General features: G+C 40.4%; 1 protein-coding gene across 3 annotated transcripts in view; it reads left to right on the top strand.

The window, feature by feature from the left end:
- Window positions 1–444: 444 nt before the first annotated feature.
- LOC103143038 (pre-B-cell leukemia transcription factor 1) overlaps window positions 445–12767 on the top strand; it is a 65277-nt gene continuing 52954 nt past the window's right edge. For 2 of the 3 annotated variants that reach the window (XM_016674970.1, XM_016674971.1), the window contains exons 1-2: window positions 445–1137; window positions 2519–2592. In XM_016674970.1, the coding sequence (XP_016530456.1) occupies window positions 953–1137; window positions 2519–2592 (259 nt within the window). In that variant the 5' untranslated portion in view covers window positions 445–952. The remainder of the gene's footprint in view (window positions 1138–2518; window positions 2593–12767) is intronic. The other variant, XM_007559417.2, reaches the window with a different exon arrangement.

Below are 12767 nucleotides of genomic sequence, written 5' to 3'. Positions count from 1 at the left end.
CATGAGATGCTCTTCACAAACCACAGCATGTTTCAATAAATCCATGTTGATTTACTATTCCTTTGACTGATTACACGAATGTAAATATTCAGCGGGAAAATATATAGTCTGGCTGACAGAGTGTCTTTTGCAAGCACCACCATGCCGCCCTGCTGGGTCAGAGCTCCATTGCCACTCACAATTATTTATTAGGCAACATATTCACTCTCTATCCATCACCGCATTGCCACCCGGCCCGGTCACATCTCTTAATGTTTATTACGGTGTCCCACCTTCCACCAGGAGAATGATTGACGCTTTCGGAGAGGACCGAGGTGGGACTTGCGCGCTCCTTCCTCTCCAATCGTGGCTCGAAGGGGGCGGAGGCTCTTCATCCCATACTCTGATTATGAGTCAGTTACCAGACATAAGCGAAACAATAACAGTTGGTGGGCCACTTTGCGCTCAGATCCTTCGCCGGCAAGTTGATACTTTCAGCGCCTTTTTGGCGCATCGAGGTCCCGATTATTTGCAGCCTACAGCGGAGGAGCACAACGCGCTCCACTTTTAATCAGATTAGGAACCTTTAACGTTCAATCCTGTTTTTCCTTCGTCCCTAACGTAGCGGTGCAGGAGTGGCCAAAGCCAAATGCAGCGATTCAGATCAGATTTCACCTAAACCAGCTGGGAGAGAGACCGACAGAGAGGGAGAGAGAAAGAGAGAGAGAGAGCCGAGAAGAGAAGAGAGAGGGTTTGTCAGTCTCCCTCCTCCCAAATCCAGAAAAGCTTACCAAGGAAAAAAGGAGGAGTGTCTGGGCTCAGATAGACGCGAGGAATCCAGAGGAATTTCCCGAGGATTTTTTTCTCTTCCTTTCCCCCTCCTCTTCACATCAAATTAAAAACAACAACAACAAGAAAAAAAAAGAAAAAAAAAAGAAAGTTGGAGGGGAGGCAGCGGGGACCGTGGTCAGGGATGGACGAGCAGCCGCGGCTGATGCACTCCCACGGGGTAGGCATGGCCGGACACCCCGGCCTGGCGCAGCATATGCAGGATGGCACGGCGGGGACGGACGGAGACGGAAGAAAGCAGGACATCGGAGACATATTACAGCAAATAATGACCATCACAGACCAAAGCTTAGACGAAGCGCAGGCAAGGTGAGACGCAACTTAAAAAACACTCGTGTTATTGATGGGAAAAGATGGAAATATCAGAGGAAGGGGGGAGATAATACTCGCTTGTAACAGAACTGCCTGTAAATGAAAGCAATAACGCCCACTGAAGTGCCGAGATTGCGCGAAAGCGACAGACAAACCCTTAAAAACTTGAAGATTTCATAATTTGACAACTTTTGTGTGATCATTTCCTATCATAATTTATTAATTAGCGCCTGATTATTGCGGATTAAGAAAAACCAGACCTGTTTTATCTATGAGGGGACTTGGCAGCTCAGTTACTCTCAGAGTCTTTTGGCTTAATTGTTACAAAGGAGCTTACATTGTAATCCTGTGCCATAATAACAGGATGCAGATCCTCTTCTGTGGTTTACACCCAGCACTAAAAATAAAGACGGGAAATTAAAGAAATAAAACATGCAAATAAATGTTTAAGAGGTGAGGTGTAACTGGATAGAATTTTGCCCTATTGGTGCGTTATAAAAATCTACATTTTCGATATTTAGCACAGCTAATTTGAAAATTAGTTTTATTTGGATGCACCAATAAGCTTTTCCTGGTCTGTGCCGATTTCTTGTTTTGGTCGAGATGTAACCTGCCGATTCTACAATCTCAATTCGCAGTTGTCTGACGCTTATATTTATTTTATTTTTTAATTTTACTGACCATACAACATAAAGACGATAAAATGCTTCCTCTTTGTTAATGGCGGTAGTATAAATGCAAAATAGAATAAAAAAAAAATACAAGAGATTAATGCATCAATAAACTGACCAGATTTTACTTGTAATAATTTGACCTGCCAATCATCAATCAGAGCCAGTGAAGGGAAATTGGTTGCCTCTCATCTCTGGAGGATTTAATTGTGTATATTTTACACTGCTTCAGTATTTTTGTTCTTCTTGTTGAAATGTTCCAATTAAAAACAATATATTATTTAGACTTGACCTGAAAAGACCAACACAATGAAGGGAAAATTGGCAGATTCCAGGTGGTGAATATTTTGGTATGCTCCTATGTATTTTTTTAAATTATTGCTCACCAGTTAGAGCCCATGAAGGGAAAATTGACCAATGTTGGTCTTTAGATAACTGTGTAAATTTTACCTTATGCCTGCAGTTTAAAAAATAAAAGAAAAGCTAAAAAGTGAGATTTTGATTTGATTTGCTGATGACAGATTTAAGTCAGTGAAGGAAAAATTGGCTGATTCCGATCTCTGGCTGATCAATTGGTGCATAATTTTACTCTGCTCTTGTGTTTTATTTCTAATGACCACATTAGAAAAAAAACAAAAAAAAAATAGATGCCTGTTTGTTTGCTTGAGTATTGACCTGATTATTGATGTGCTGTCTTCTTTTTTTAGGAAACACGCACTCAATTGCCATCGAATGAAACCTGCTCTGTTCAACGTCTTGTGTGAAATAAAGGAGAAAACAGGTAAGGTCGCACACAGATGAGAAGCTTTTTGGCTGCAGCAGCACCATCTTTGTGTCTCACCATCACTTTTTTTTTATAATTGGATTCAGCCTGTATAAATACCACGTCCTGTTTTTACCTACAAGGTATCATAAAACATATGTGAAAAAGCAGAGAAAACCAGCTGCTGTTGGACAGCAGTGTTATCATTTTAGCCTTCCTCACCCCTCTCTGTAGGGCTTGATGCTGTGTGCTAAGTGAACAGTCTTTCACGCAGAGGTATTTTCTGTTTATGTTCGCGACAAGGGTCAAAGCCACCAAACGGAATGCGTGAATTATCACTAATTTAACAGTAGATTAAAAAAAAAGGAGAGCAGCTCATGTGATGAAAGGCTGCGAGTTGTCTCGGAGGGACGGGGCAGAGCGGCGCTTTTCAAGAGAGGAAATAAAACGAAATATCCAATATAAGCTTATCTGAGAGCACAACTTTGAGGCTGTCTGCGAGGTTATTGAGAGGGAGCCTTGTCACTTTGTCGACCGGCTTGTCGCGTCGCAGCCGTGCGAGATGGCTGAGAATAAACACAGGGACCGAGCCGCATGGAGGCAATACTGTTTTCATTAATATAACATGAACTTCTCTGCGCTGACATTTCATCTGTATGAGTCAGGGTTTGGCACAGGTTTCTCTAAAAACAAGAGGGGAAAACATGTAGACACTTGAGATTTTCATCAGATTTACAAAGAGCGCAGGCCCCTGCGGAGGAAGCTACAGTGCAGGCTGGGGGCCCTCGCTCTTAAATTGCAAGGCTCGGAAAAGTGAAAGAGTAATGCCTGGCTCTTTGTAAACTGTCTGGCGTCTCCCTGGGTTCAACCAGAGTTCGTTTCCAAAAAGAAGAACAAAGTGACTTGGACCTTTTCCTGGCTTTTCCCCCTTTGCCTCTCCCCTCTTCCCACCGTTCTTGGCAACCAAGCCTCTGACAGAAGAGAGGCTCCCCTCAGACTGCAAATTGTCCTCCCCTATGTTTAGTACCAAGTTTGGAAATGAACATGTTTCAAAAGAGCTTTTATTTTTTTTCGTCTTATTGCTTTGCTCTTTTTTTTTTTTCCTGTTTTACTCAACGAACATTCACCTAACCTAAACATCACAAATCTCTCGATGTCTTCTCCAGCTTTATGAAGAAAAGCATTTAGAATCTATGAATAACCTAAGCACCCCCACTCACACACACACACACCCACACACGCACACGCACAAACACACACTCCCAGAGACACCTAAAAAAAAAAAATTCCCCCTGTCTGAAATTGAAGAGCTGAGCTGCGGCTCATCTTCGCCTATAGGAGGGTTTGTGCAGACGAAACTGAAAATCCTTTCACTGCAGTGACAGAGAAAATGACTCAAACCTTCACCATGGCATTTACAGCCAAATGTGCTGAGTGCAGTGTATGCGAGTGGAGTACAGCCTGTAATTTGTCAAGACTTTTTTATATTCTTTATAAAGAGTCAGCTTCTCCTTGCTTTTTACATTGTTGCAGTCAGTGTCTCCGAGAAGCGATGACGAGCACGCCGGCTCAACCTTTTTACCAAAGAGAGGAAGAGTTTCTCCACATTAGCGATCATTTGCTGCATGTACGAGCCATGTGCGCCTCTTCCTCGCTCTGTGTCGGCGGTGTGAGCGTTGACAGCAGCAATATGGGTCACTGCCGCAGTGAGGTGTCCATTGGCAGGCAGCTGACAAACAAGGCGGGAGTGCATGCCAATAGTGGACAGAGGAAGCCTTAACTGATGACCCCGCGCCACCTCGCTCCCCTTTTGATTTGTGCCGGGGTCGCTGCAGTGTCACTGCGTTGGAGTATTTAGCAAGCTTAAACAAGCTCAGGTCCACACGCCTGGCTTATAGAAAGCCAACAGCGGAGGTTTGTGTTACCTCACTTAGAGACGGCCTTTTGGCAGCTAAGGTCGTGTTTCACAGAAACATCTTCCTCCCGCCCTCCCGAGCCCTCTGCCTTTTTTAATCTTAACCTATCGGCATTGTAAGCGAAGTCACTAAGAGCACTCGGGTTTGTTTTCCTGCGCTCTGCTTCGTATCCTGTGACTAGGGCTGGAAAGCGTCTTTGTTTGCTTGGAACCATTATGGCGAGGGAAGCTGGCACGTACAGGTTGACTAAGTAAGAGAAGCCAGACACCAAGTCGGTGTTTCTGGGTGTCAGATTTCAGGCCGGCTCACTCCCCACCACCACCGCCAGTTTCTCTCTATCTGCGGGCCTGGGACTGTTTCATTTCGTCAGGCCTCTCTGTGTCAGTGGCCTCACATTACATCCATGCAGACTCGGGTCAGATGGAGAGCTCCTGCATGACTAATGTGATCAGACGGATAATGCATTACACCGCTTGAACTTATCAAAGCTAGAGACCTGCTGAATCAGTCTGTCCTGCTAACAGCAGTCCTACCGAGAGCATGCAATGCTAATTAGGCAAAACATTTTAGATATTCACAGCAATCAGAGCTCTTTAAGGCTTCTTAAAGGACTGGGAAGGCAAGTGAAAAATATTACGCTTTTCGGCATGAAGCAGACAAGAACTGTTATTTAACAGCGTGGCGTTGGCATGGGCTGCTTACAGGTAGGGAGGAGAAAAGGGTTTTTAAAAAGTTACAGTTTCAATATTATAAAAAGAGAAAAAAATGGCCATGTCGCTCCTTTAAATGTTCAAAATAGTTCTAATGACCCAGGGTGCAACAGATAAGATTTAAACAATTATGATACATCTGCATGGCAAAAGATCCCATATTTTTTTTGTTAATTTGACAGTAATATGACATAATTACATATTTAGTATTATACTTGTGGATGGAAATAACACATTTTAATCTGTAGTGTCATTAAGCATTCCTGTAGGACAGTCTGTGCTCTTGCAAGACTCTTTCTCAAAGACAAAGTTCAACTTTGCTTTCATGCAAGAAAAACGGCTGTGATTGCGGAATAATCATAATTTCTAACTGGAAATATTATACCCACTGCACCATGCCATCACCTCTGTCTAAGATAAGGAAACACAGACAGAATATCTCAGTGGAAGGTGAGGAATAGAGTTTAATTTGTAAGTCCAGCATTTGTGCTTTTTCTTATGCTTGTCGATCTCGGCTAAAGATGATGCCTTTATGTTGCTGACAAACAACAAAAAGCTTCTCTAACTTCCACTTCCAGAAAAGATTGCAAAAAAAAAAATTAACCATATATGTCTAGAAGATGTTTGAAGATTTCATTTAGTAATTTTTTTTATGCATTTCAACACAAAAGTGCTCATTAGCAAAATTTCAAAGAAAGTGTGTAAGTGATAGAAGAGATGCAGTAGACTAAAGCCCTCCTCCACCACATGCTGCTGCTGCTGCACACTGCTGATCAGCTGAATGAAATGAGGCTGCCACACATTTAGCTCACTTAGAATGAAGACATATTCAGATATCCAGTTTTATGGAAATATTTTCAGTAGCGAAAAACTGTCCTGGTGTGAAAACTTATCAAGGTTTCACACTATTAAACTACAGTCGACAAACTACGAGTAACATTTCTGTTAAGCAGCTGACTGCTGGCTGCCTGAGCCGACAGCCTGACTAATTAACAGGCTTGTTATATTTGTGTTACTCTAAAGAGCATAAGGACTTGAATGCTGCTTCTAAATTTAGCAGGTTTTTATCCTGCATTTCGGAAAGGTACATGTTTTTGATAATGTTGTATTACTGTAATAGTTAATATATTTGACTAGGTTGTTGGAGTTCGTAAATACCATGTGATCGTACATTTCTTTTTAAGGTTTCCCTCAGCAGCCATGTCACGTTTTCTGGGAACCTTTTTAAATGATTCGACATAAACCTGAGAGTTGCTTGGAAAGTTTGGCTTAAACGGGTAAAGAGAGAGCAAAAACAAGAAACCTTTGCTTAGAAATGACGGAATTTAGATTTAAACAAGAATTTACTAATTTGTGACTTGACTGACTATTAAATAAGCACTTCATACGGTGACTCCCTCAATAGGCTTGATGTAAACCTGCAGGCGCATCGCGATAATGTCAAATGGCTATTTCCAGCATTTCCTTTAATATCAACACTAAACGATGATGGAGGTACTCGTTGAGCTCCTGTGCAGCAGTGGATAAACTGGTCACTATGGCTCCCAGTGCTGCTGTTTTTCAGTATTTAATTGACACGGCTGTCCATGATGAGTTCAGGGGTTAGTGTTGCCTCTCTTTGTTACTCTCCTCTCATATCCAGTGACAGATGGAGGCATTAGTCTCCAATGTGGCGCTGTCCTGAAACTAATGGCTATGTCCTTGGTTTCCCCGTGCTAGCTGGGAGACTGTATATCTGTCCCTGGCTTGGAAGTGCAGAAGCAGCAGTTTATCCCCCACTACCCCCAGCCCCTTCATGTTTTAGTTTCCACGGAAATAAGACCGTGCAGGACTTTGTCTGCTCTCTCATAAATAACCTCAAAATAAATAACTTCAAAATGAGAGTGAAGTTTTTTTTTATATATATATATATATATATATATATCTGAGAAAAGCAGGCTTTGATTTGTGAGCTTATACGAACCTCTTACCAGAAATGTTCATCCAAGTGAGGGATAATACCCATGTGATATATTTTTACGGAGGATGTGCAGATTGTAGCTTTAAAAGTAAGCTACAGGATATAAAAATAATCTGCCGTACTTTTTTTAATGTCTCACTTTATATTCGTACTTTATTACCCGTGCACTTCAGGAAAACCTGCAAGTATTTCAGCCGCTCTCCTGTCCTCCAGCATAAACTCACTTGCAATTAGGACAGCTAATATATTATGCAAATGTTGACTGGCTTAATTGAGACATGTTAATCATGTTTTAAGAGGCTAATTACAGCCCTGTATATCTGAGGTGGGAGTAGTAATTAGCCATGATAACAGATCTGGCTGTAGAGTGGTCATATTCAGTGTTGCGATGTATAACTACAGAGTACCTGTGCGCTCATTTACAAACACCTGAGCATTACTTTTTATTTATTTATTTAATTATTTTTATTTTGCTACATTAGAAAATGTCTAAACAATGCCTTATTACTGGGCTTTGTTTGATTACTGCATATTGTGTTCACAAGAATGAGATGAGGTGAGACATTAGCAATATTTTTTAGGAAAAATAAAGTCAGGATTCTGTGACGTTGCTTAGATTTTTATCACGATATGTTGCAGTATTAATTGCGACGGTGATAAAAAAGTGACAATAAAAGGTATTTTAAAAATTCATCTGTCTGTTGGGCTGTTAAGCTGTCACTATATGCAGTCAAAGCCTCAAGTGAACAATTACCGCTATAAAAATACAATGTGCCCATTATTAAAAAGGGTGCATCGCGACAACAGTTGCATTCATTAGTGTAACTTGGGTGCTAAACAGTCCACATTATTTGCATTCAGTCCTCTTTTGAAGCATAATCACATTTATTGTTGATTAAATCAACAGTAGAAAAATAGTCCAGACAGTAAAATAACAATTCTAACCATCGTTTTGATCACAATAGTTATTTTTCATAATGATACAATTGCCTGCCTCTACTAAGAAGCAGAGGAAAGTTTTCATACACCTGTATAACAAATCTGTAGTTTGTGTAGAATAATATTATCTTTGTAAGTTTAATTGTATACAGTTAAAATTTGGACAATTTTAACTGTATACAGTTAAAATACTGTAAATTTAGTCCAAAAATTTGGACTAAATTTTTGGACTAAATTTAGTCCAAAATTTAATCCAAATTTTGGACTGAATTTGGAATATTTAGTCCAAAATCTAAATATTTTAGATTTTGGACTAAATGTGATGTGAGTATATTCAAAACAGCTGCCGTCCTAACCCTCGTTACAGACTAACATTTAACCAGACGCAGTATTTTCACCGTGCTTATGTTCATTTCATCAACAGGTCAGACAAAGATCTGCTTCTATTCTTCCTTCAAAATAAAGGTCTTAAATATAGTATTGATATCCATAAAATAAATAGTTACAAAACGCATCTGTTTAAATATGCCCCAATTTTTTATATATATATTTATATTTTGACTGCATTTGTCTGTCTGGTCATCTGATCCAGCAGTGTTGATTGCTCTGACCATTGGGCTCTTATCCTGCGCACGACCCTGTTCTTAGTTTTCTGGCATCTGATCATATTTGGATCCATTACACTAAGAATGCCCTCCCACTTATCGAAAATAAAATCGCTTTAGAGAGGAAATTTGTTCCATGGCTGGAGTGGAGTTTCTTTTTTATCGGATGTTTATCTCTGGAGCAGCTTTTAGTGTCTACACAACAGCTCCGGTGACATTATTGCCAATTCAATTGCCGTGGTTATTGTTTTTTTTCGTTATTGGTGCTGTTTGGATTTGATTAGATTTTGCACAATCTTGTGGAATTGCACCTCACAGTTTGACCAGTCAAAGCATACATTCATGTCGTTGGAGTTGAAACCTCTGCTGTTGGTCAGTGTGAGGTTGTAATTTTATAATGACCTTGAACAAATTTACAGCTTTATTTCTACTGGCCTTAAAATAATGTAGCATATATATTGACTATTACAGTTACAGTGTTATCTGTAATATTCCCGTATTGTTATTTTTTGTTATCTATTTCCACAATTTACAGCAATGTAAATATGCAGAAATGAAAAAAGCAGGTAAATTTCATCCCTTGTCCTTCTCAATATATTGTCTTAAAATATAGAATATTTGCACATTTTTGTAGTTTTTAATTAAAAGTTTTTATTGCCATTCTGCTCTTTATGGAACTACACTAAAATTATTGTGATCTCATATCAGCTAGTTAATTAGTCAAGCTATCTGCTCAGGCAGAACATCAGTCAGCTGCTTAAGTGACAAGTTACTTGCAGCTCGCCTGCAAGTGTTTTAAAACACGGTTTTCTCATTTGGAGTTATAGGTGGCACTCCTTTGGTTTCCATGCAATAACTGCATATGTCATAGACAAATATTTAACTGTTTGGTAAGTAAAGGATAACCAAAGTAACCTAATTTCAGCCAGCTGAACAGTAGAGTGCAGCAAGAAGCAGCAGAGGGCCTCTACAGCATTACTGAAAGAACCATACAGCAGGAAAAAACTCCTGTAATTTCTCTGGCATCTTATTAAAAAGACTTTAAACTGTAGGAACCTAATCATGTATAATTATAGCAGCTTTCAAACCACAACCTTTTAATTTTTGTTATTCCTACCTCTCAAAGCATCCCAACTATAGTTTTAAAATGTATCACTTTAACACGAGAGTTCAGGGGTGGTCTGTTAGTTTTCATAACATTTTTGAACTTGAAATATTCCTCTGTCTCATAAGCAAGGGGAAAATGGTGTAATCATCCAGTGCACAGCAACAGGTAGGGGAGGGGCAATGTGGCATGGTCCATCTAGCCAAAGAAAACGCTGATTGCTCATGTGCTATTTATGGCATTTCAGACAAAAAAAAACAAAAAAACTTTAGGTATAGTATGATGAATATGAAACAATATTTTTTCTAAAAACTTGGTACACCTTGATAATAAAAAAAGTCTAATATGTAGGTTATGTATTGAAAAATGTATAATTAAAATTGTGTGTTAAATGCTACCTGTGGAGTCAGACAAAAAAAAATGCATATGCATTTATGAACGCTTGCGTAATTTGATGGAGGTGGGCTGTCTGGCTCGTCGCCACTAAGATGTAAGTGGCGTGTTGGCAGCACGGTGGGGTTGTACAAAAGACCCCCCCCCATGCCCCACCGCCACTCCCCGGCTTCGATGAACAGTCAAACATAAGACGGCGAGCACTCTTCCCTGGCTGACTTAGTAAAAATGACACAAATTAATACATGCTGCTTAAACAGGACCAAGATTAATGGTTGCCTTTCGCAGCGGCTTAGATCCTCTGTCAGTCGCTGCTCGCTGCCCAGATGGAATCAACACCAATCAATGAGGCTGCCGACTCTCGCTGGATATCTGCTCACGATGTTGAGGGGTACACGGAGATGTACGCATTTACATATGCTTTGAACACACAGTTACTTATGCCACGCAAAATAAAAATGATTTTGAAAAACAGAATCACAAACTTCCTCCTGGTATTTCTTCTTCTCTCGTCAGGTTTCCTCTGTATAAACCGCACTGCATATCGTGTATTACATCCCATATAGTCGGATGTTCAATCAGGTGCCACAGAGTCAGATGGGAAAGAGCAGCAAGGCTGATGGCTCAGTCGTGATTGGATGTTTCAATTACTGATAGTAATGCCATGGTGTAGTGAGTCATGCAGTGCAGATAGCACCATTTATTTTAATCAGGACAGGGGAGAGATGGGTGTGGATATGTCTCCCTCATTTCAGAGGGAGTTTCACATTTAGATGCAAGGGAGTGCATTCCCCCTCTTCTCCAAACACACACACAGACACACTCTCTCTCTCTCTCTCTCTCTCTCTCTCTCTCTCACACACACACACACACATTTTTTAGATGCATGCACAGTCACACACATACACAAGCTCAGGTGGATTGAGAACGGAGGATAGGTTGCCTTGGGTAACGCGTAGCGACAAGGTACTCTCTCGGCGAGCTATTCTAATTTATGTTAATAAACCTTGCAGTTGCTGTGAGAGACAAAGGGGCCAGAGATGAGCCTCGGTAACCTCGGTACTTGCACTGAAAGGAAAAACACAGGCAAGAAAAAAAAAACAAAAAACTGTGAGGAGATAGTGAACTGTAGAGAAAGACTCTTCTCACTGAGGCACAGAACGATGATAAATTTAGCCTCACAAAGAGTTATTTTGTGGCTGCAGAATCAAACAGTCTCATGCTTGCAATTTTCAAGTTTGGTGTGCGGTGTTTACTATTTCTGTGTCAGAGTCTGTGTTGGAAGGGGCAGGGATTGGCAGGCGGGTTGTCTCCTGGGATCGTTGCTGCTAATTCCGTGGGGCTCCTAAGAGACACTGGATGCTGCAGCTTTGGATCACTTCCCAGGGCAGATGCGACACCACAGGTAGCATTTAGCACAGTGGGGCAAAAGCATGAATGTTAACAGAGGTCAGGGTATGGTCTGATGGCCTGCAGTGCTAAGACCCTCTTGGCGAGCTTGATAAGAGCCCTGAAATTACCTCGAAAAACGGCTTGATCGTTTTTTTGGGGGGGGGGAAAAAAGTTTAGCTTTTTCATATCATTATGTTGCTTCTTAAAGTCATTAAATTGCCATCAATCTGAAAGCTTAATGAATATGATCTTGTTTTTACGTTGTGTAGCTTTTGAATCCAAAGTGGGGGTTTTTTTGTTGTTTTTTTTTCCTGCAATGCAAACCATCACCCCGGTAACACCAACAAGGATTGATAACACAACAACTCCTTCCGCTTCTGTAATATATCCATATCCCCAACCCGAAGAGTGAAAGCTGTGGATTTCCTCTGTGCCTGCTGTCTGCCAGCTTGCCTTTGGCGATGTTAGTTCTGGACAGTTAACTCCCACTGAAATTATGTTAATTGCTGTCATTTTCTTTTTTCTACTTGAGCATAATCAGCAAATTATATACTTCTGTTCATTTATTACAGAGCCACTCCTAACGGGGATTTTACCCTTCAAAGATCAAAAGTTAGGAGGGGAGGTGGCTTGCTCTTATGTTTGTGTACTCATTTGTCATATTATGTATCAGCTGGCTAGTACAAGAACTGTAATGTGCCATGAATAGTTTGGTGTAGTCAAATTACATGAGGTTATATCCAAAGATTTTAATTGGTTGCACTCCTCAGAAATATTCAGTAAAGATGGAAAGAAAAATGCCAGATTTTAATTTATGCTGTGAGCTGTATTTGCCTGGTAAATTTACGTGGTAGATTTAGGTATTTTGCTTTCTAAAAGCTCACTCGATGTTGTATTGGATGATGTGCTATTCAATTGTTCTTGTCTCCAATTCAGATCAGGATCATTTAAAATGAGGTATTTGACTATCAGATGTTCAGATCCATTTTTTTTTTTTAACTTATTTGTTAAAACTATCACTACGTTGACAGTGCACCCAGTGCTAATAAACAATCAAAGCCAGGAGGAGATTGTTAGCAATGTCATTTATACTTGTGTACATGCCCCACTACAGCTAGGCAAGTTGTTTCTGTTGTTTCTCTGCCATTAAAATATTGAGGTTGACTGACAGTG

The sequence above is a fragment of the Poecilia formosa genome, unplaced genomic scaffold, assembly GCF_000485575.1.
Source record: "Poecilia formosa unplaced genomic scaffold, Poecilia_formosa-5.1.2 Scaffold104, whole genome shotgun sequence".
Classification (NCBI taxonomy): domain Eukaryota; kingdom Metazoa; phylum Chordata; class Actinopteri; order Cyprinodontiformes; family Poeciliidae; genus Poecilia; species Poecilia formosa.
This window is presented reverse-complemented; position numbering and strand designations above follow the sequence as displayed.